This window comes from Podarcis bocagei (genome assembly GCF_964188305.1).
Source record: "Podarcis bocagei genome assembly, chromosome: 2".
Taxonomy (NCBI): Eukaryota; Metazoa; Chordata; class Lepidosauria; order Squamata; family Lacertidae; genus Podarcis; species Podarcis bocagei.
The window spans coordinates 23,456,739-23,479,401 of NC_138126.1; the positions used below are offsets into that span (position 1 = coordinate 23,456,739).

Sequence of the window (22,663 nt, forward strand, 5' to 3'; positions counted from 1 at the left end):
GGGGTCATTTAAGCTTCTCCCCACCAGAGGGCAGTGCATGGGGGTTTTTGTTACCAGGCTAGAATGAAAGGAGTTTTATTTAAGAGGCTGAACCTCTAGTTGATTAGTCCTTCCTTACACCTGGATGCTAGTTTCATGGGATTGTGTGAGAAGGGGAAAGACTTTCCCAGAGCCTCCTGCAGTAGAGAGAGCAGCAGGTGAACACCCTGCTCAGCATTCCTCTGAACTTCTTGCTCCAGGTAAGAATCGATGGAACAAACATAGATAAAAGATTTTGTACCATGGGGCGGGGGACAGGGGATGGGACGACAACAACAAACACCTGCCATTTCTTTCTTTTCGTTTGCTCCAGATCCTTTATATGATGAGAAATTAATTCGCTCGCCCTGTTTCCAAAGCTTATGCTTGTTTATGCAGGTCAGAAATAATGCACTCAGGGCTAGAGGAAAGCTGTAAATCTGTGCCCCTCTATTTAGGAGATTTATAAACCACTTGATCAAAGAGCTCCCCAAGCGCTATACAAATCAAATGGTTGGGAGCCGGCACTGCTAAAATCCATAGACTAATTTAAAACCAAGTGGGCTTAATAAAGCCATTGTCATTTAAAGCAAAAAATCAAATCAAATAAACTTTAGAAATTTTTGAAAACGCAGAATCCATAGCTTCATTACCCACCAACTTTTTTTTCCTCCCCCTCCTTGCTAATAGTAAACTATTAGGCTGAGGCAGAGTTCTGGAGAACCTGAAAACTTGACCATTATTTTGTGACATTTTGGCTGGCCTAAATACTGATTTTGAAGTAAGTGCCGCAAGATTCTTTATCTCTCTTAATGCAAAGTAAAACGCTGTGATCCTTTACATCTCCTGGTACAATCTGCCTCCCAGACGTTGTCTCCCCTCCTTAGAGGCAATCCCCTCAAGGCAATAAGAAGCAAAGAGAACTAAATGGCCGTTCATACAATGCATTATAAAGTGAGTATCTTCAATTGTTATGCAAATTGTGCAGCACAGGAGTTCAGCCATTTGCCTTTGGAAAGCTATGTATCTGTTGACATCTCCTTTTCATAAGAGAACAATGTCCTTCAGGTGAAGGGCTGAGGTCAAGACAGGAATAAAAAACAGACTTTTACACACACACGCTTTTTAAAATGTATTTATTAAGGTCGTTTATATACCGCTTCATCCTTCAAAGGAAGATGGAAATATGTGTAGCAGTTAGCGTTTCTGGGGAACTGAGGTAAATTTATGATTGTGTCACACACTGGGATTTCAGAAGGACTTCAAGACACTCTGTAATCTCTATTTCATAGGATAGGACTTTCCTTGGGACAACGATGGCTCTAGCTGGGCCTCTGAGCAGCCAGATTTTCCTTCCAGCCTCTCTCTCCCCTGGAAAGTTTCCTCGGTCACGTCCCCCAACCAAGATGGCGGACCAAGTTGGCACTCCTGCGGAGACTAAGGCGTTGTGTCTGGCCAGCCAGGAATCTCATCGGCAGGTGTTCCGCCAGAGCATTGTCCCGCATGGAGAAACTCCTCTGGGGACGCTGTCCCGCCTGAGCGATGCTGCTCATCGATGGCTGCGCCCTCAAGAATGCACCAAGGAACAGATTGTGGATATGATCGTCCTGGAACAATTCTTGTCTCTGCTTCCAGAGGAGATGCAAGTTTGCCTGAGAACTAGAGGGCCAGGCAGCAGCAGCAGCAGCAAAGAGATTGCTCGCATGGTGGAGGCTGCCCTGCAACAGCAAGAACCAGCTGAAGTCGTCGTGGAGGTGAGGAATGCTGAAGGATTTGTGCAATGACTAATTCTGGTTATTCAAAATCTATAATACTGTCTACCCGTGTTGGGCTAGGCCAGATGTGAGGAACCTTTGATCCTCCAGATGTTGATGAACTACAACTCCCATCAGCCCCAACAAGCATGACCAATAGCCAGGGATGATGGAGGTTGTAGTTCTGGAGCGTGGATTTTTCATTGGGGGGGCAGAACCGATGTGATTGGTCAGTTAGTTATTTCTATTGTTTTACTTGATCTAGGGTGGGCAGTTCCCCCTCCTCCTTGGCTACACCCATGATCTGGAGCATCTTTTCCCAAACTTGGGTCTTTGGCTGTTTTTGGACTGCAACTCCCATCATCCCTAGCTAGCAAGACCAGTGGTTAGGGATGATGGGAACTGTAGTCCAAAAAAAAAAAAAACAGCCGGAGACCCAACTTTGGGAAACACTGATATGGAGGGTCAAAGGTTGTCCACACCTGGGCTAGACAATGTGGGTCAGAAATTTTGCTCTGGTTAAAGCTGGTGGGAAATGAAAATATTTTTTTCCTTCTGGCCGCTATAAGCCTCGCATAAACTCTCTGCAAAACCGCAAACTCCAGAAATGTGTTCCAACTACAACGACAAAAACCTGCCTCTGGTTTTCAGGAATCTGAACTTTGATTCTTTATGGCACTATTGTGACTATACAGCAAACAAATCTTTAGGTGTGAACATTTTTCAGCTGCCAGTGAATTTTGATGAGCCATCGACGTCTTTATCCAAAAGTGAGCAGACTTCAGTGAACCCCGGGCAAAAGACCCTTTACTGGAAAGTCATGGAGGAAAGTGATGAGAGCGGGTCATCATCAATGGGTAAGATCTCTTGCCTTCCCTTTGTCGCTGGATGCAAACAACTGAGCCACTGAAGGAGGACTTGTTGATGCATGCGTTTTAGCCAAGTTGAGGTGTGGATTACATATCATGCCTGAAACAAGTATTCTTTCTCTCTTATACACATACTCATCAGCTGAGTAACCGCTTGCTTTGTCATGTCCCTTAATTGCTAACTGCTATGCAACCTGGATTGGGGTCTCCTGAGCCCAGGTAGAATTCAGTTGCCTGTGAAGCATTTCTTTTACAGATCACCATTGCTTTTTCAGTGCTTCAGCTGTCAGACAGCAACACATCACAAACAAAAGCTGCCAGTCTTAAGAAGTCTGAAACAGGGATCCTAGCATCCATACAGGTGAGCAAACCTTGGGGAAAAGAGGGAAGGGATTTGGGAGAGGAGATAAATGAGGAATTGCAAGGGGTGCTTGTCACTCACTCACTCACTTTCTTTTTGACCTTAACAGCCTGAATCCATACATCCAGTCTCAACTTGCACTGTTGCCGATCCAGGTAAATTATTTTAGTTACTTACCTAGTTAGTGAATTTATAATTCTCCCTTCTGCCCCAGAGAGCCCAGGGCAGCAAACAGATCCTCAAGTGAAAAACAAAGCAATGACATTTTGCAAACAAAGCAAGCGGTAAGCTTTGCAGGTTGCTGTTAACGGATTTGAATATTGCATCTTTATATTGTTGGAACCCACCCTGGGATCTTTCAGTGAAGGGTCAGGAAAATAACAAAAATAAAAGACGCGGGTGGCTCTGTGGTTTAACTAGGGCTTGCCGATCAGAAGGTCGGCAGTTCGAATCCCCGCGACAGGGTGAGCTCCCGTTGCTTGGTCCCTGCTCCTGCCAACCTAACAATTCAAAAGCATGCCTGTGCAAGGAGATAAATAGGTACCGCTCCAGCAGGAAGGTAAACGGCGTTTCCATGCGCTGCTCTGGTTTGCCAGAAATGGCTTAGTCATGCTGGCCATATGAGCTGTACGCCGGCTCCCTCGGCCAATAAAGTGAGATGAGAGCCGCAACCCCAGAGTCTGGACCTAATGGTCAGGAGTCCCTTTACCGTTACCTTATCTTTATATTGTAAGAATCCACCGTGGGATCTTACAGTGAAGGGTCAGAAAAATAATAAAAATAAAAGATACCACCTATGGCACTCTCTTTGATGCAGAAGAAATATAGGGCTGTCATGGCTGCTTCATAAAGGATCAACAGAGGGAGCTTGGAGGGCTCTGAATCATTGGGGGCTGGTCCATTAGGGTGGAGGAGGCACTGCCCCACCAATTACAGCCTGCCCTCCATCACACACACACACACACACCGTCATGTGTTTGCCTTCGGACTTAGAAGGGCAGCAGTGCCTGCCAGCTTCCCCTGCCTAAGTCTGAATTTCCCTTGTAGAACTTAGCATGGAGGAGAATGGGGAGACCCCACTGGAATGAGTTGGCTCCGCCTCTCCCTGGCTCCACCTACTGATCGGGCTCCCTGCCTTCCGACCCACCAGCCACCTCTGGCTCAGCAGTATTCCCTTTGTGTTATGTAGGGCCATCTCTTAGTTTTAGAGACTCAGAGGTACCATATTCTGCTCCTTTGTCGCTAACGAATGTTGTCTTCAATGCACTGCGAGGGGGACAGTGCAGCAGTTGGGGGCACACGTGCTGGGCAGGAGGGCTGAGGTTCAGTCCCCGGAATTTGCAGTTTTAAGGGAAGAGGAAAGGATTCTGCTGGAGGACTTGGAGGGCCACAATGCTCAAAGGGCAAAGTCTTCCATCCTCTTTCCCTGCAGTGACCAAACAGATGCCCATAAGAAAAGAGGCACGCAGGACCTGATTGCAACAGCAATCTCCCATTTGTGATCCCCACCAACTGGCCCTCAGAAGGTATATTTCCTCCAACAGTGGAGGCAGAACCTAGCCATTGTTATCATCAATAGCGCTGTCCTCCATGAATTTGGCTAATCCTCTGAAATATACTCGGAGTCGAGAGTGGATTTCATGCTCTTTATTCAGCTCATAGTGGTGAGGAGGAATGGAAGTTCCCCCAGAATGTCTGCTTTATATACATTATTTACACAATAGACCCCACATGATTGGCTAATTCCGGGATTCTCCTGTAGGCCAATCAGGTTGCGGATTCACTTCCACCTGGAGCTGGATTGGGTGGCTCCTGTGGACCAATCAGACTGCTGCATTCTGAATCCTATTGTTCCAGGACCAATCAGACTGCTGCATTTTGGATCCTATTCAACTCAGTACATAACATCCTCTTTTAAAGCTGTCCAGTTTGGTGGCCTTCACTACCTCTTGGGGAGAGCAGATTCCATAGTCTGAACTGTACATTGTGTGAATAAGTACTTTTTTTTGGTCTGTCCTGAATCTCCCAACTTTCAGCTTCATGGGTCATAGAATTATAGAATGGGAAGGGACCCTGATGATCATCTAAGCCAGTGTTTCCCAACCTTTTTTGGGCAAAGGCACACTTGTTTCATGAAAAAAATCTCGAGGCACACCACCATTACAGCCCCGTGACGTCAGCGCGCAGCGTCACGCCGGGAGGGACATGAATTGCTAGCAAATTACATAATCACCTCCTTGAGGGCTGGCTCATCTTCTCCGAAGGCAGAACCCCATTAATTAACAGCACAGACTCACACCATAGCCAAGACGAGGGGGGAAAACCTCAGTCATGCACAGTCATGCACATGTGGGGGCTAAATGAGGACGAAGACCGGGCAGAGAGCAGGGTTCAAATCACCCCACCTGGCCAGGACAATCCCTGGGTGCTCCCTTGGGCCACTCGCCTGACCCACCTCGCAGGGCTGTTGTTGCGAGGATAACACAGGGAGAACCACGCGCGCCCCCGGGAGCTCCTTGGAGGAGAAAGCGGGCGATGAATGCAATGCACAAAATATATGAGAGGCGACCAGGTTTTGCAGGTGAGGGGCCCCCGCCAGCCTCCGCTTCCAACACCCGGCGCAACGACGGCAAAGTTTCCCCCCGGGCTCGGCTCGGGGAGCAGCGCTGCTCCCCCCCGGCTCTCCTTCGCCCTCCCGACTCTCTCTGCCACCCACTGGGGACCTCCCTCACCTGCCAAGTCCGGAGCGCCGGTGGAAGTTGCCTGCATGCATGCAGGGCGCCGCGTTGCCATTGCATTGCACTGCACTCCATGTAACGCCTGCACGCATGCATTGCCTTGCACGCCTGCCAAGGGGTCTCCCCGCGGTCCAATGCGTCCCCTCTGGCGCGGATGCAGCATTGCAAAAATTAAAACCCCCCGACGCAGCCCTACCTGGGGGGCAGCCGCCGCCGCCGCCGCTCCGCCTCCACGGGGATCCCCGGGCTCCATCCTGCCGCCCGATCCCCGCGGGGGCGCAGGCAGGCTGCGCGGAAGAGCCCCTGCCCGCCCGGCCGCCGCCGCCGCCGCTGCGCTCATTCCATGGCCGGGAGAAGAGCGCTTCAAACAAAACACCCGGCCCGCCAGGCCACGCTGGGAAACGTAGTTTGCGCACCCCGCACGGGCGCGGAGCCCAAGGGCGAGGGGACTACGGATCCCGGCAGCCCCCACGCCGGGGACAGAGGGGGAGAGGCCGGGTGCAGGGATGGAGGGACGGGTGGGCAAGCGAGTGAGTGAGTGGCAGCCGCCAAGCCTTGGCCGAGAGCCAGGAAGGGCCTCCCCGGAGGAGGAGGAGGAGGAGGAGGAGGGAGGCGCAGAGCGGGAGGGAGGGAACCCCAGGGGTCATCTAGTGACGGCGCCCCAATCGAAAATTTGACTTAAAAAAAAAATCTTTCGAATTTTTTAATTTTTCCCGCGGCACACCAGGCAACATCTCGCGGCACACTGGTGTGCCGCGGAACAGTGGTTGGGAAACACTGATCTAAGCCAATTGCCTGCGATGCAAGAATGTCCAATGGGAGAATGCTATTTTATTGTTGGTGTTGTTGTTCCAGAAATCAATACGGTGGAAATAAATTCAGAAAGCGAGTTTTGGCAGGATGATCCTAAAGACGAAGGGAATGAGATTCCTTCCTGGCCTATGAAGGAAGAAGAAGATAATGTGAGCTGGTACCGGCCACAGCAAAGCGATCAGCAAGGAAGCCACCCATGGAAGGAAGAGGAAAACGCATTTCATTTTGGAAGCAATTTGGAAGAAAACCACGATCCACAGATCCACTTACAAACCGAACAAGAAGTGGTTGACTACACTTCTACTTGGCCTGGGGAAACATACACAAGCACATCAGGGTATGAGAAAAGGGACGCCAGAGGAAAAACGTCCTACATGTGGCTTGAATGTGAAAAATGGCCCCCCTTCAGCTCTGACGTTGTAGGCCACTCAGAGATCTTCACTGAACTGAATCCCTCTGAAAACACCTTAAGCAATAGTTCAGTCCTCTTTAAACATGTTGCCTCTACCACAAGAGAAAGATCGTACGCTTGCAAGGACTGTGGGGGAAGTTTCGCTTGCAAATCAAGCCTTGATCGGCATCGGATGAGTCACACAGCCAACAGGCCCCACAAATGCCATGAGTGCGGCAAGAGCTTCCAAGCCCGGTCAACTCTTGTTCGTCACCAGAGGATCCACACAGGGGAGAAGCCTTACCAGTGCCCCCATTGTGGCAAGAGCTTCAGAGTGAAATCATCCCTGACCCAGCACCAGAGACTTCACACTGGAGAGAAGCCATTCCAGTGTCCTGACTGCGGGAAAAGATTTAATCAGCGCATGAAACTCGTCTATCACTATAGAACCCACACAGGCGAGCGACCCCATCAGTGCTTCGACTGTGGCAAAGGCTTCGTTAAACGTTCAGGTCTTGTTCAACATAATGAGAGAGTCCACTCTTAGGGCAATTGCAAAAATGTCCTCTGTGTGGAAGAGCTTTCAAGTCTAGGTTCTTTTTGCATTTTGTGCCTTTTGGCAGATGTGTCTTTTTGTAAATTACTATGTGGTTTGGAAAAGCTTTGATTTGAATGCATGTGCCCGCTTCTTTTTTATGGAACTTTTGTGTTTCTTACAAACCATGTAGGTATTGCATAATAAAAATAATAACAACAATAACAACAACAATAATTTTATTATGTATACTCCGCCCATCTGGCTAGGTTGCCCCAGCCACTCTGGGCAGCTTACAACACATATGAAAACATCAAACGTTAAAAACTTCCCTATACAGGGCTGCCTTCAGATGTCTTCCAAAAGTTGTGTAGTTCTTTTATCTCCTTGACATCTGGTGGGAGGGCGTTCCACAGGGCAGGCGCCACTACCGAGAAGGCCCTCTGCCTGGTTCCCTGTTACGTCACTTCTTGCAGCGAGGGAACTGCCAGAAGACCCTCGGAGGTGGACCTCAGGGTCCGGGCTAAACGATGGGGATGGAGACGCTCCATCAGGTATAAAGGGCCGAAGCGATTTAGGGCTTTAAAAGTCAGCACAGTATTTGGGAGACCACTTTTAACTCTCTTTTTGGAGGGGAATGATCTGGCTGACGCAAGGAGAGCAGGCGAGGAAGAGGCGTCGCAGGCACGACCACCAGAGGGCTCTGGCTACAGCTGAGGGAGGGGATCTCGCTCCCTGCCTTTCCCAAGCTCTCTATTCTTTCCCACCCAGGATATCAGGGGGCTGAGCTTCCTAGGTCACCCCAGCTGCGGCGGGTTCCCCCGTAGCGACCAGGCAGCCGCGGCTGCTGCTCCTGGCGAAGCACGGCGTTCGGCCGGGTGGCCGACCGGAGGGAGAACTGCCGCTGGCCGGGCTCAGCCTCGTGGCGCAGCAGCCGCGGGCGCCGCTCGCAGCGCTTAACCCTTCAGCAGCCGGAGACTCCAGGTAACCCAGAAGAGATCGGGAAAACGGAGCAGTTGTGTTCAAGGGAGAGATGGAGAGAAATGAGTCTTTTTCTTGTTTTAAAGCCTCCATTTTAAAGCCTCCCTTTCCAAACGAGGCGCGGTGGTGGCGCTGGTTTTTACGCAGCAAACACAAGACAGAGGGGGATTTTCCCTCAGAGATCAATCTCTGCATCTGATCAATAGGGAGAGCAGCGAAGGGGGACACTTAAAAAACAGCAGACATGTTTGCGTTTTCGAGGGGGGGGGACCCTATCTTCCACAGCTTCCCCCCACTCGACGATGCGTTTGTGCGGCGAAAAACCCCACTTGCAAGATGCACCGGTTTATTTGGATGCTTGCTCTGGCGTGTGCTGCAAAACGACACAGCGCGTTTTGTTGGGGTGTGGGATTCAGAAACCAAACCGAGCACCACCAGAAAATGGGTGGGGGGAGCTTAGGGGAAACCCTGCAGTTATATCCTTCAGCGTTTTTAAATTTAAACATAGCCCTCAAAGCACAGCCCAAAACACATCCTTATTTGACAGCAGCATTTCCGCTAGGGATTACATCTGTTTTATTTCAGCACAGGTTTTCTGTTGTTCTTTTGACAGCCACGTGAGAAGGTTGCTCCTTCCTCCTCCCGGCCGGAGCTTTTAACAACTTCACAGGTGTGTTAAGGGAGGAAGATTTTTTTAAAAAAAAATTAGTGTCACAAGAAGGCGAGACAGAGAAGATCCTATTTATATTATATTATGTTTGGCTGCAGGGCAGTTAAACGAATCCCTGAGTCCTGACAGGGGAAGAAAAGTGGAAAGGTAGTAAGGGATGGTGACAGAAGCAGGTGAGCTTTGTACCTGTTTGTGTCATGGAACTGAAGGGGTTCCTCCCCCCCCCCATGAGAAAAGAATGAGGATGTATGAGCATGCAGTATATCTATTTATCGCTACCGAGCCAAATTCAAGGTGGTGTTATTGGTGTATAAAGCCCTCAATAGCTTATTAGGAGCAGTTGACTTCTGAGCTCACCTGACCCCAAATATGCCCACTTAGCTGCTTCCATCTGCGGAACGGGCACTGCCACAGGTGCCACAGAAATACTCAGCCTGCATTTGTAATAATTAGATATTTTAGTGTGGCAGCACCTATACTTTGGAACTCTCTGCTGGTTTGATATCAAGCAAGTACTTCCATTGTGCTCTTTTCGGTGCCTGCTAAGGACTTTTTTTCCTCAGGCAAGGCTACCGAGATTGGTGAGATTTTTATATGTGTTTTTAGCTTACAGGCGGATTTTAATTCTTTAAGAAATGTTTTCAGTAGTTGTTTTTACCAAAAATTGTATCGTTTTATTCTGTTTTTTTCGGGGGGGGTTGTTTTTACAATGAAGCAATGTATAAATTTTATGAAATAAGACAAATACATATATACACCCACCCATTCAAAGGTATTGCTCACCCTCTCGCAGCAAAGGCACCTGAGACAGTTTGCAATAAAATCCAGTCTAAAATGTATATTGTGAAATCAAGCCATCATTTGCTTACTGTTGCCCATAACCTCCAGTTCAGTGCCGGATTTACGTATAAACTAAACAAGCTATAGCTTAGGGCCCCACTCTCTTGGGGCCGCCCAAAAAAATTAAAGGAAAAACAACAACTGGATGTACATTTCCAAAATATAATAGAAAAAGCAAATGAAATAAAATCTACATACAGCAACAATGTTTTGTGTTGTGTAAGCTCCTATTTGTTATGTGCAAATGGCTTTAGGTACCTATTAGGTCCATCAATTACCATATAGCATATAAGGTAAAGGTAAAGGGACCCCTGACCATTAGGTCCAGTTGTGACCGACTCTGGGGTTGCAGCGCTCATCTCGCTTTATTGGCCGAGGGAACCGGCGTACAGCTTCCAGGTCATGTGGCCAGCATGACTAAGCCACTTCTGGTGAACCAGAGCAGCGCATGGAAACGCTGTTTACCTTCCCACCGGAGCGGTACCTATTTATCTACTTGCACTTTGACGTGCTTTTGAACTGCTAGGTTGGCAGGAGCAGGGACCGAGCAACGGGAGCTCACCCCATCGCGGGGATTCGAACCACCGACCTTCTGATCGGCAAGTCCTAGGCTCTGTGGTTTAACCCACAGCGCCACCCGCGTCCCTCATATAGCATATATTCAACACAAAAAACAGTGACAATTTGTTGCTGACAAATGACAGCTGGGCATATAAAGGGCCCCATTACCTTCAGTAGCTTAGGGCCTCATGAAACCTAAATCCAGCCCTGCTCCAGTTCTTCCTTTGCCTGGAGTTTGGCCAATGGGACCTGCTGCTTGTTCTTCCAGAGGCTGCGATCTGTCTGAGCTGCGGCTGCTGGTGGCAATGGAGCAGTATGTGCTGCTGGATCCCCGGCAGAAGGCCTTGTACCACGACGTCATGCAGGAGAGCTACGAGACGCTGATGGCACTTGGTAGGACGATGCTGGCTGCCTCCTCCTCTCCTCCACCCATAAACTTTTACAGGGGGAAGCCAGTGACATGAAGCAGAAAAACCTCCAAAACGTTTTTTTCCCCCTTCTGCGGAAAGTCTTCTGTTTCATAAGTTCAATCGTGAAAACTAATTACAAATGCAATATCAGGCAATCATCAAACTGCTCAGCTTTGTTTACTAAATACAAATAAAATGTACATGCTAAAAGACATCACTCTCTAGGGCTTTGGAACATTTTCCAATGCAAGCTGAAAATGGTTCTGATGGAAATTAGCCTTATGCAGATCACCCTAATTTACATAGGAAAATTCCCCAGGTTATTTTCAAATTCAAATTTCCCCCAAAAAACCCAGATTACAGGGGTGGGGTGGGGGTTCAGGGAGTTGGCACACATCTTCACAGAGTCTGCTGCTAAGGGAGTGGTGCCCTCTCTACATGCCATCTGGGGAGATGGACTCCATTTTGTATACGGGAATGTTCATATTTATTTCGGGGTGGCGGCTGGAGTGAGAAGAGATGTGCCAAAATGTCTATGATTTTGTCGCTTGGTGTAATTGCTGCTGACGGCTTTAAAGTCAGAAGTGCTAAATTGGTACAGCAATGTTTTGCAGCACATTGATTTCTGTTCGTGTGCCAGCTTTCAAGTTACACAGACGCATTCACTTGAGAATTCCCAGTTCTTTGCAACCGTGAGAGCCCAGGCTTCTTTTAAAAGAAAAGGAGAAGAGATGAGACTTTCAGGAATTCTGAGCTTGCATAGTGAACACACAAATATGGCATGAGAATAAACAGGTTCAAAGTTCAGTTCCCTGAACATTGAGTAAACAGGGAGGGTTTCTGCAGTTCAGATCAATATTCTGCTTTCAGTATCGACACTGAGCTCAAAATCTTTATATATAAAAAATAATTATTGGTCTCCCTGCTCCTCGCCCAAACATTCTTAGTTTCAGAAGCCAAATACTGGGGTGGGTGGTGGGTTTGTTGCTGCTGTTAAAACATGTGGAGTCAACAACGCTTACTGATCTATTTCAAATCACCCATAGGTTTAGCGGGAGATCCTGCCCACATTGGCCTACAAATAGTTGAGATATGGGTAGCGGTGGATGATTTATAAGCTGAACTAAAGCTGCATTCCCTCCTCTTCCTCCCCCTGCCCCCATCTTTTCAACCTCTTTTCAATTGAGAAGAATTTCCACTGTCCAAGCCTGACTTGCTATCGCGATTGGAACAAGGAGATGAGGCGACAACCTTTGACCTCCAGGACCCGGGAGTCATCCTTCCAGGTGAGTCATGGGCTTTCCTAAAATACTTTGCTACAGATATTCAGAATAAGCCCTGCCAGTCCTGCCTTCCACACACTGGGGCTGAATCACACAGGGAGCTTAAAGGCAGAGAGCCAGACTCCATATATTTTGCTCCAGTGCATAGACCGCAGCTGGCTGGCTGGCAGAGGACATGAGAGTGGGGTGCACAGGCAGTCAAGGGGTGGGGGCTCACGGCAGAAAAGGAGAAGTGATATTAGAAGTGGAACATAGTTCCTGAGTACACTTAGGTCCAGCTCCGAGGGCCTTCTAGCGGTTCTCTCACTCCAAGAAGTGAGGTTACAGGGAACCAGGCAGAGGGCCTTCTCGGTGGTGGCGCCTGCCCTGTGGAACACCTCATCAAACCTATATTCAGGCCTGTTTGTGTAACTCTGGCTCCTCCTTTTTCCTCTTCCTGTCTCTCCAGCCATCGGTGGCAACATGGAAGAAGAGAATCTTCCTGCACAGAAGGACCCCAAAGAGGTGGAGCCGGCAGCAGAAGACTCCGAGAGTCCCAGGGGTGTTGATCTGAACAGTGGCATCCTGGCTGAGAGCCCCCTGCCGCCCGCTCCGCCTTCATCCCCGCCCCCTCCTCCTGCCGCCCTCCACAACCCCAACAACTGCCTCCAGTGTGGCAAAACCTTCAGCCACAAGTCCGCCTTGGTGAAACACCAGAAGATCCACACGGGAGAGAAGCCCTACGGGTGCGAGGAGTGCGGGAAAGGCTTCATCCAGCGCTCTGACCTGACGATCCACCAGAGAACCCACACGGGGGAGCGGCCATACCACTGCCCCGACTGCGGGAAGAGCTTCAGCGTCAGCTCCACGCTGCTGACCCATCAGCGGACCCACGCGCCGGGGGGAGAGAAGCCCAACCGCTGTCCCGAGTGCGGGAAGTGCTTCAGCGAGCCGGCGGCCCTGGACCGGCACCGCAAGAGCCACGCCGGAGAGAAGCCCCACGAGTGCGCCGACTGCGGGAAGAGCTTCGCCTGGAGTTCCCACCTGGAGAGGCACCGGCGGATCCACACGGGCGAGAAGCCCTACAAGTGTCCCGAGTGCGGGCGGGCGTTTGCCTGGAGCTCGCACCTGGATCGCCACAGGCGAACGCACGCCGGGGCGGCTCTGCCCGAGGAGGCGCCGCCCTCAAAATGCGCGGATTGCGGCAAGCGGGTCAACCACATCACTCAGCCTCAGCGCTTCAAGCACAAAGCCACCCAGACCCCTCTGGAGCACGAGGATGCAGAGGCAGCGGAGGAACAGGAGGCTGAGGCCGAGGCACGGCCCTATCCGTGCGCCGTCTGCGGGAAACGCTTCAGCCACAGCTCCAACCTGCTCAAACACCAGCGCGTCCACACAGGGGAAAAGCCCTACCAGTGCCCGGAATGTGGGCGGCGGTTTAGCTGGTGCTCCGCCCTCCTCAAGCACCAACGCGCCCACAGCAACAGCAGGCCGCACTCCTGCCCAGAGTGCGCCCGCAGCTTCCGGGACCCTGCCTCTCTGGCCAAACACCAGCTCAGCCACACCGGCGGGAAACCTCACCAGTGTCCGGACTGCGACAAAAGCTTCGGGTGGAGTTCGCACTTGGAGCGACACCGGCGTATCCACACCGGGGAGAAGCCCTACGAGTGCGGGGACTGCGGCCGGGGGTTCACGGTGGGCTCCCACTTGGAGAGGCACCGGCGCATCCACACCGGGGCCCGGCCCCACGGCTGCGGGGAGTGCGGCAAGACCTTTGCCGTCGGTGCCACGCTGGCCACCCACCGGCGCCTCCACGACGCCAAGTCCAAGCCTCACCGCTGCCCCGAATGCGGGAAAGGGTTCAGCAGCGCGGCGGTGCTTGAACGTCACCGCCGGTTGCACCGCGGAGAGAAGCCCTACCAGTGCGATGTCTGCGGCAAGGGCTTTGCTTGGAGCTCGCACTTCGACCGCCACCGGCTCTCGCACACCGGAGAGAAGCCCTTTCCGTGCGCCTACTGCGGGAAGTGCTTCGGCCGCAGCTCCCACCGCAACCGGCACCAGCGTGCTCACGCGGTCTCCGAAGACCAATGCCCGCCACAGAGCAACCAAGATGATGCATCGCTGGCAAAGGCCGTGCCCGAATGGTGGGAAGGGGACGGCGAAAGGAGGGTCCCGCTGGAGCAGCAGGAAGTCTGGTCGTCTCCACTAGATCCCGTTGGCCCTTTCCCGTGGGTGGCCAAATCTGCTGGTGATGCATGGAGGACCATAGGGGGAAACGGTTTGGGGCAAGAGGCCGAGAGTTTGACAGCCCCTGCCAGAAGCTGGACTCAGCCAGTTGCTCACATGCCCACTACTAACCCCCCTTGATCGATGCTGTGCAAATCTCATTCCCATTTTGCTTCCCCTTCAGCTGTTCACACACAGAAACACTTAAATACTTCCCCCTTACCCAGTAAACCAACTGTAGCTGGTCCGTATCTGCCTTGCCTCCCCACACCTCCATGGGCCAAATGTGATCACGTGAGCCCACATCACGTGATGTGGTGCTTTGAAGGCCCAGCACTCAGTTGATTGTTGGCACGTCAAAGCACCACACAGAGCTCTTTGCAAGGGACCCTGTGCTGTGCTTTGAGGTACTGCCAACCAACTGATCTTTGCTGTTTCAGAAGCCGTTTATGGCCCTATCCAGCTGTCTTTTTATGTGCCTGCATGTGACGTCATATATGACACCTGGTGATTGGCAGGTGGGCGTGGCTTGGCTAAAGTTCCTTACTCCTAGTTAAAGAGCTGAAGTTGGGCTGAGGAGCCAAAGTTGCGTGACACGGGGAAGGAAGTGGGACCCACTGGATTGTTTGTATTGCAAGTTCAGGTTCTGGTTGCCAAGGGGGTCTCATTGGACTCAGCTGTGTCACAGAGTGTGGCAGAGGCTGGAAACATGTCATGTCCAACTTTCAGAACGACCCTCTCCCTCCACAGATTAAACCACTGGCACCCTAGAATGAAGAAGCTGCAAGAGGACACAAGCAAAGAAAAAATAGGAGTACAGTGGTACCTTGGTTCTCAAACTTAATCCATTCTGGAAATCCGTTCCAAAACTAAAGCTTTCCAAAACCAAGGCACACTTTCCCATAGAAATGCAAAATTAATTAATCCATTCCAGACTTTTAAAAACAACCCCTAAAACAGCAGTTTAACATGAATTTTACTCTCTAACGAGACCATTGATCCATAAAATGAAAGCAATAATCAATGTACTGTATTATAAAATAAATAAGTGTTGCAGATGATAAAAAAAAAAATATTTTTTTTAATTCCTTACCTGCACTGATGATAGCCATTGTTTGGATGGGGGGCTTTTATCCATTTCCGCAGCCACATAATCAGTAAGCTGAACTGGGTTCCACATAGTCACAAAAACAAATTAACCGAAAAAGCCTCAAAAACAAAAAAGCAAAACAAATAGCTAAAACAAAAGTGCCAAACTTAATTCATTCCGGAAGTCCGTTTGACTTCCGAAATGTTCAAAAACCAAGGCGCAGCTTCTGATTGGTGCAGGTGCCCTGGAAACAATAGCCAACAGCCACATTGGGCGTTTGGTTCCAAAAAATGTTCAAAAACCGGAACACTTACTTCAGGGTTTTCGGTGTTTGGGAACCAAGAGGTTTGAGTACCAAGGCGTTTGAGAACCAAGGTACCACTGTATTGCTAACTGGGTTGTACCACTGAGGGAGGGACCCATCAAAGGGACATGTGCTCCTTACCTTTCCATACCTTGAAAGCACTATATGTCACTTTAAACAGTCACGGCTTCCCCCAAAGTTTGATTCGGTTTGAAATACAGTGGTACCTCAGGTTAAGAGCAATTCGTTCTGGAGGTCCATTCTTAACCTGAAACTGTACACACACACACACACACACACACACACACACACACACACACACCAGTTCCAACATATAGCGTATCTTCTCATCTTATACAATATTTTAGACTTCCATCAACACCTCTGATGATTTTCCGTTCTTTATCACTTATTCTGCATTTCTTAATTTCTATATTACATTTAGTTATCCTTAACTAATAATTCTCTTCATAGTCTTTCTTGCAGTATTTCAAATAATCCACTTTACAAAACTTCTTGCAATCCTACTAGCGTAATCTGTTCGTCACAATTACTTTTCAAATAGTTCATATATTTACTCCAGTAACCTGAAACTGTTCTTAACCTGAGGTACCATTTTAGCTAATGGGGCCTCCCGCTGCCGCTGACCAATTTCTGTTCTCATCCTGAAGCAAAGTTCTTAACCCAAGGTACTATTTCTGGGTTAGCGGAGTCTGTAACCTGAAGCGTCTGTAATCCGAGGTCCCACTATATGTGGAATGATGCCTGCAACTGGATATACACACAAAGGTTTTGCGTGAGTGGTTAAAAGAAATTACCCAGAGCAGTGTGTCTGCGCGTTGCATGCTGAGAAGCACTATTATTTTTTTAAGAGCATTTTTGTTTTGTTGTTGTTCAGCCCTAGTGGTGTCGGAGAAGTACGTAATTTGGAAATCTGAGAACAGGGAGTAGGTGAAAGCATGGGGTGGAGCCCCAGGTATTCCAACAATGCTGTGTGTATATTCAGCACCGCTGCAAAAGGTTTGGTTTAGGTGTAGAAATCCCGCCTCATAAATTCAGCTTTCATTTAAAAGCAAGCCAACGTTCTAGAATCATAGAAGAATCATAGAATCATAGAATCATAGAGTTGGAAGAGACCACAAGGGCCATCGAGTCCAACCCCCTGCCAAGCAGGAAACACCATCAGAGCACTCCTGACATATGGTTGTCAAGCCTCTGCTTAAAGACCTCCAAAGTAGGAGACTCCACCACACTCCTTGGCAGCAAATTCCACTGTCGAACAGCTCTTACTGTCAGGAAGTTCTTCCTAATGTTTAGGTGGAATCTTCTTTCTTGTAGTTTGGATCCATTGTTCCGTGTCCGCTTCTCTGGAGCAGCAGAAAACAACCTTTCTCCCTCCTCTATGTGACATCCTTTTATATATTTGAACATGGCTATCATATCACCCCTTAACCTCCTCTTCTCCAGGCTAAACATGCCCAGCTCCCTTAGCCGTTCCTCGTAAGGCATCGTTTCCAGGCCTTTGACCATTTTGGTTGCCCTCCTCTGGACACGTTCCAGTTTGTCAGTGTCCTTCTTGAATTGTGGTACCCAGAACTAGTCCTCATTCTAGTCCTCATGCTGTGCGGCGATGAGACAGAAGTGGGCATCTTTGCAAGCGGCAAGTTTTGCAGGGGTCAGAGGGTGAAGCTGGAGGGTTGTACTACCCCCGTTCCATTGCTGCTGCCCACAAAAAGCAGAAACTGAATATTGAGTAGAACAGGAAGAAGCTTGTGACCCTCCAAATGGTGTTCCATCTCCCATCCCTCCTGACCATTGACTGTGATGACTGGCGCCAGTTCAAAACCAGCAGTTCAAAATCAGTTCCATGTCAAAGAGAAAAATAACTACCAAACTTTTAGAAGACTTCTAAAGGCAGCCCTGTTTAGGGAAGCTTTTACTGTTTAATAGATTATTGTATTTTAGTGTTTTGTTGGAAGCCGCCCAGAGTGGCTGGGGAAACCCAGCCAGATGGGTGTGGTATAAATAATAAATTATTATTATTATTATTATTATTATTATTATTATTATTATTATTATTATTATTATTATTATTATTATGTACCGCGTCACACAAAAGGAGTCCTGAAGCAACTTACAGGAATAACAACACACAGTATATAAAAAATAAGTTGATGGGAGTTGGGAGTTCAACAGCTGGAGAAGCACAGGTCCCCTATTCCGGATTTTAATTGGGAGCAGCAAGTTAAAGGAATGATTAGCTGAGAGACAAGATAAACAAAAACTTTGTTTTTAGATCTCTCACACAAAGCAGCCATCAACTAGGAAGAGGTTTGCTGTCACTCAGGAGGAAAGTGCCTCTGCTACCTGTTCTTGTCACCTGCAGTTTCAACAATGATTTTGTGTTTTTCAAAGTGATTTTTTAAAACAACCACCACCACCACCTGCTGATTTATTATCAGGACACCGTTTGAAAAATATATATTTTTAGAGTTCCAGTGTGGTGTAATGGTTCGTGTCGGACTTGGACCTGAGAGACCAGGGTTAAGATCCCCACTCAGGCATGAAGCTCGCTGACCTTGGGCCAGTCGCTTTCTCTCAGCCTACCTTACAGGATCATTGTGAAGCTAAAATGGGGGAGAACCTTGTGTTTCTTGGAGAGGTGGGATAAACCTGTAATAAAATAATGTGAATTGTCCAGCAAATGTGTAATTTTAAGCGTGTCTTCTCAAAAGTATACCTCTTTTACATCAATGGGAACTTACTCGCAGGTAAACGTGCATTGGATCGCAACCCAAATCAGCTAATGCAATGGCCCTAACATGCATACTTTACACAGGTCACAGAATCTAGCTGTTCTTGGCAAGAGTTTGGATGACCTTCGTGCAAAACTTTAAATACATCTCACTTTAATATTTATTCTTTTTTGTAAGCACAGCCTGGGCTATAACTTTCCACCAGCTGCCACTCGCTTCCTGTTTGAATCTTCCCTTTTTCTGTTCCATGTCCTTCCAGCCATCTTTTTCGATTCTTCCCCTTACGAACAATTGTTTTAATTCTGAACCTTGAAAGCGGAATAAACGTGTTTGTATGCCAACGTTGCTCGATTTGCAGGATTTGGATTGCAGACTTCTTGGTAGCTGAAACAGAACAGCCTTTTTAAAGATTCAATCTAATAATAATAATAATTTAATCTACACAGGTCTGACCCTTACGCCTATGCAAGTCCATGAAATGCAACTCACCCAAGCTTTCTTAAGGTCTAGTGAGTGATGCATAACACCCATTCAGACAGTTCCTGCCCATCTGATCTTATAGACCTCTTTCCTGCCCCCAATCAGCTGCCTTTTGCAAAAGCAGATGGTGAGCATCCCTTTGTGCTTATTGCAAGTGGGAGACCTGTTCCCCTCCAGATGTAGCTATCCTACACAACCATCTTGGCCACCAATCCTGCTGGCTGGGGTTGATAGGAGTTGGAAGTTCAACATCTGGAGGACCACATCTCCCATCCCTCCATTAACCCCTTGCGAGTGGGCAGACTCTGAGCGTCTTGATTTACTTTGATATGTAGACCTTTGGGTTACGGTAATGGACACAGCCAGGCAGGAAAGGGGAAGAGTTACTATGAATGAAAAGAATGCCTCTGAGCACATTCTACTGCAGAGAATCCCAGCTTGCTTTCTTCACTTCAGCAGCCTGATACAGGTGGAGACCCTGTCATTTTGCTGTTAAGCAATTGGAAGTGCTGTATTTTTAATTGCTTCTTTCAGGAGTGCCAACTTGAATAAAATACTGGGGAGGGGGGCAGCAGGTAAGCCCGGTTTCGCATAACTGATCATATGACCCAATGTACACACCATTTAAATTGCAATGCCCATCAACTTTGGAGGGGCCGGCCCCCTCAAATATTTTACTGGGGGGACGGGACGAGGGGACCTTGGCCCCTAGGAGTTGGGTTTCTCATCTGTTGTACCCCATTGAATTCAGACCGCACAATACAACAGATAAAAGAGGCAATTAAAATGAGTATTTAATGCGCCGGATGTGCTGCAGCTGGTCTTCAACCAGATATGCGAAGGACCACCAGAATGAAGCTGGCAGACCAGTCTGGGAGCAACTGCTTAAGGTCAACACTCTTCAACCGAGGACTCGTCTTCAGCCCAAACCTGCATTTTCAGATGCACTCAGTTTCTTACCATTTATTGGTACGGTCGTTGTGCTTCCCTTACTTTGGAGGGAATGAGAATCGTCGTCTTTCCCCCCTAACTGTATATAACCTATTATAGTAACCCACCCTGGCACCTTATGGTATACATTTTATTATACAGTGGTACCTCGGGTTAAGTACTTAATTCGTTCCGGAGGTCCGTTCTTAACCTGAAACTGTTCTTAACCTGAAGCACTTTAGCTAATGGGGCCTCCTGCTGCCGCCGCCGCGCCACTGGAGCATGATTTCTGTTCTTATCCTGAAGCAAAGTTCTTAAGCTGAAGCACTATTTCTGGGTTAGCGGAGTCTGTAACCTGAAGCGTATGTGTCAGGGGTTTAGGAGCAGAGGCAAGGGCAAGGGAGGAAACAGAGAGCGAAGGGGAGGAGGCAGAAGAAAAGATGAGTGATGACGACGACCCGAGATCTCCGAGTCTTTCCAGTGAATCAGAGGATTCACAGAAAGGAGCACCAGTGGCCAGGGCAAGGGGGGAGTTTAGGGGGGCACCCCAGGAAGAGAGAGCCAGAGGGGACTCAGAGGAGAGCAGTTGGAAATCGGGACCAGCGTCACCGCTAGGGAGCAGGGAGGAGGAAGGGAGCCAGGGGGCAAGCGCTGGCAGCTCACCACAGGAGGGAGGGCATGAGTCAGGAGTGGCCACACCTCCATTGGGGAGCGAAGAAACGGTTAAGCGGAAAGTGGAAGGTTGGGCGCGCGCGCCAAGTTCAAATGCAGAGGAAGGCGGCGCAGTAAGCAGCCCGGAAAGGGAGCCAGGTCCTAAAGCCCGGCGCAAGGAGGCAGGAGGGTCCGGGTCAGCGTCAGAAGAATCCCGGAAGGAAGAAACCCCGGGGGGCAGAGGGACCCAGAGGAGAACAGGCGGAAAAGGTGGAGCAGGGCTAGGATATTAAGTTGGTGCACAAGGGGCGGAGAATCAGACGGAGCTGCGCCGATCTAGCTACTAGACGTAGAGTTGCACGCAGCAGCTTGAAAATGGAAACTGTAACTCAATAAAGACTTTTACTTAATGATCGCTGGCTAGCGTGATCCTCTGTGAGCTAGGATCTTCGAGCAGCTCTGACAGTAAGCTCCGTCTCACAAGTGTGGGCATCTACAGCCTCGAGGAGGGGAGAGAAGCAGGTGCCTATCAGCGAGCTCACGAACGGCAGCCGACATGACGGCTGAGCAGCAGATAGAGGAACTCAGAAAAGCAGTGTCACAACTGAATGCAGAGGCTCTCGCATCCCGGAAGAGAGAGGAGGAGGCAGCTGCCACCTGCAGGGATCTCCAAGTCAGGTTAGACGTGCTTACAAAGCAGACACCCAGACAGGAGGGAATTGGGTTGGCGAGACGTACAGGCGGTCTGGTCTCTCACTTCGATGGGAACCTGCAACAGTATCCCAACTTTAGAGCAGATGTACTGTGCGCACTGCAACTGCTGAATAAAGACTTTAGAGATGAGCAAGAGAAGGTGGGATTCATCATGTCCCATTTACATGGGGATGCTAAAGCATGGCTGCGCAATCTATGGAGAGATAAGGATCCGGCGCTCCAAGATGCGGATGCCTTTATTAAAGCGATGGATGGGTGTTTTTTATCAAGCATTGACGTGGATCTTGCCCGGAAGGAGGTGCATGGACTAAGGCAAGGGAGGGCCAGCGTAAGGCAGTATCATGCCCGCTTTTTCGCTTTGGTCAGTGCCCTGGAATGGGACAGAGATTCGGCCCCTGTGAGAGACCTCTTTTGGGAGGGGCTGCACAGCTCGATTAAAGATGAAATCGCGAGGGGGGAGAGACCCCGGACCACCCAGGAGGTCGTTCAGAGGGCACTGGCAGTGGGGGTGCGGCTGGAAGAACGTCCGTGGAGCAGGGACGAAGGGCGTGGAGGGCGCGAACCAGCCAGGGGCCCCTCCTTCCTTCCCAGAGACGCAGCGCGGGCGCAATCCACGCCTCCACCAGGAGGAGGAGCGGAACCTATGGAGGTTGGAGGTGCAAGGGCTCAGTCAGCAACCAGAGCCCTAGCACCGGCAGCAGTGAAAGCGAAGCCTCCTAGAGGGAACAGGAAGTGTTATGTCTGTGAGGAGCCAGGGCACATGGCGAAAGAGTGTCCCCAGAGGCCCCACAAGCTCACTGCAGCCTCAGCAATGGTGACTGCAGCGACGCAGCAAGGTGGACCACAGCAGGGAAACGACGCAGTCTGGCTGGAGGAAGAGGCACTGGGGCCCAGCCAGACGTGTTAGTGACGCAGTCCCCAGAGATTTTACAGCCCGTGAACCCCCTCCCGCCCAAACCAGTAGTGAGGCTCACCGCATCTCTCCAGCTGCCCAATGGCATCACCATGGACGTGCCAATCACCGTGGACTCGGGCAGCAATGCGGACTTTATAGGGCAGGAATTTGTCGACAAACACGCTATACAGTTGCTGCCGGCCACACTGCCCCTGCAGGTTGTCACGGTGGATGGCAGGGAGCTGCTAGGGGGGCAAGTGGTGAAGCAGATGCCACCGATGGTGATGCGACTTGGGAATCACAAAGAAGTCATCAGCTTCAATGTCACTCAACTATCGGATACGCCCATTGTATTGGGAATGAGTTGGCTGGACAAGCACAGCCCAACGCTGGCTTGGTACCAGAGGCAGCTGA

General features: G+C 49.7%; 2 protein-coding genes across 3 annotated transcripts; both read left to right on the forward strand.

The window, feature by feature from the left end:
* The first annotated feature begins 214 nt into the window (after positions 1–214).
* Positions 215–7,694, forward strand: LOC308580713 (uncharacterized protein). Of its 2 annotated transcripts, none has more exons than XM_081182774.1 (6): positions 215–239; positions 1,311–1,772; positions 2,500–2,629; positions 2,917–3,002; positions 3,112–3,157; positions 6,596–7,692. In XM_081182774.1, exons 2-6 carry the CDS (start codon positions 1,335–1,337, stop codon positions 7,489–7,491), a joined length of 1,596 nt encoding a protein of 531 aa, XP_081038900.1. In that variant the 5' UTR covers positions 215–239; positions 1,311–1,334; the 3' UTR covers positions 7,492–7,692. The 2 variants fall into 2 exon arrangements, with proteins under 2 accessions (XP_081038900.1, XP_081038899.1); XM_081182773.1 differs by lacking the exon at positions 215–239 and adding an exon at positions 879–972 and having other exon boundaries at positions 6,596–7,694.
* Positions 7,695–10,817: 3,123 nt separating this feature from the next.
* LOC308580530 (uncharacterized protein) lies at positions 10,818–16,145 on the forward strand. The gene is made up of 3 exons (XM_081182313.1): positions 10,818–10,924; positions 12,132–12,227; positions 12,673–16,145. The coding sequence occupies exons 1-3, from the start codon at positions 10,837–10,839 to the stop codon at positions 14,568–14,570; spliced, it is 2,082 nt and encodes a 693-aa protein (XP_081038439.1). The 5' UTR covers positions 10,818–10,836; the 3' UTR covers positions 14,571–16,145.
* Positions 16,146–22,663: the final 6,518 nt, after the last annotated feature.

Excerpts from the sequence above, each read along its gene's own strand:
- LOC308580713 (XM_081182773.1), top strand. The coding sequence starts at position 946 with ATGGCCGTTCATACAATGCATTATAAA. Across the intron at positions 973-1,310 it reads TTCATACAATGCATTATAAA|GATAGGACTTTCCTTGGGAC; the intron begins GTGAGTATCTTC and ends TCTATTTCATAG. Across the intron at positions 3,158-6,595 it reads TTGCACTGTTGCCGATCCAG|AAATCAATACGGTGGAAATA; the intron begins GTAAATTATTTT and ends TTGTTGTTCCAG.
- LOC308580530 (XM_081182313.1), top strand. The coding sequence starts at position 10,837 with ATGGAGCAGTATGTGCTGCTGGATCCCCGGCAGAAGGCCTTGTACCAC. Across the intron at positions 10,925-12,131 it reads CGAGACGCTGATGGCACTTG|AATTTCCACTGTCCAAGCCT; the intron begins GTAGGACGATGC and ends TCAATTGAGAAG. Across the intron at positions 12,228-12,672 it reads CCCGGGAGTCATCCTTCCAG|CCATCGGTGGCAACATGGAA; the intron begins GTGAGTCATGGG and ends CTGTCTCTCCAG.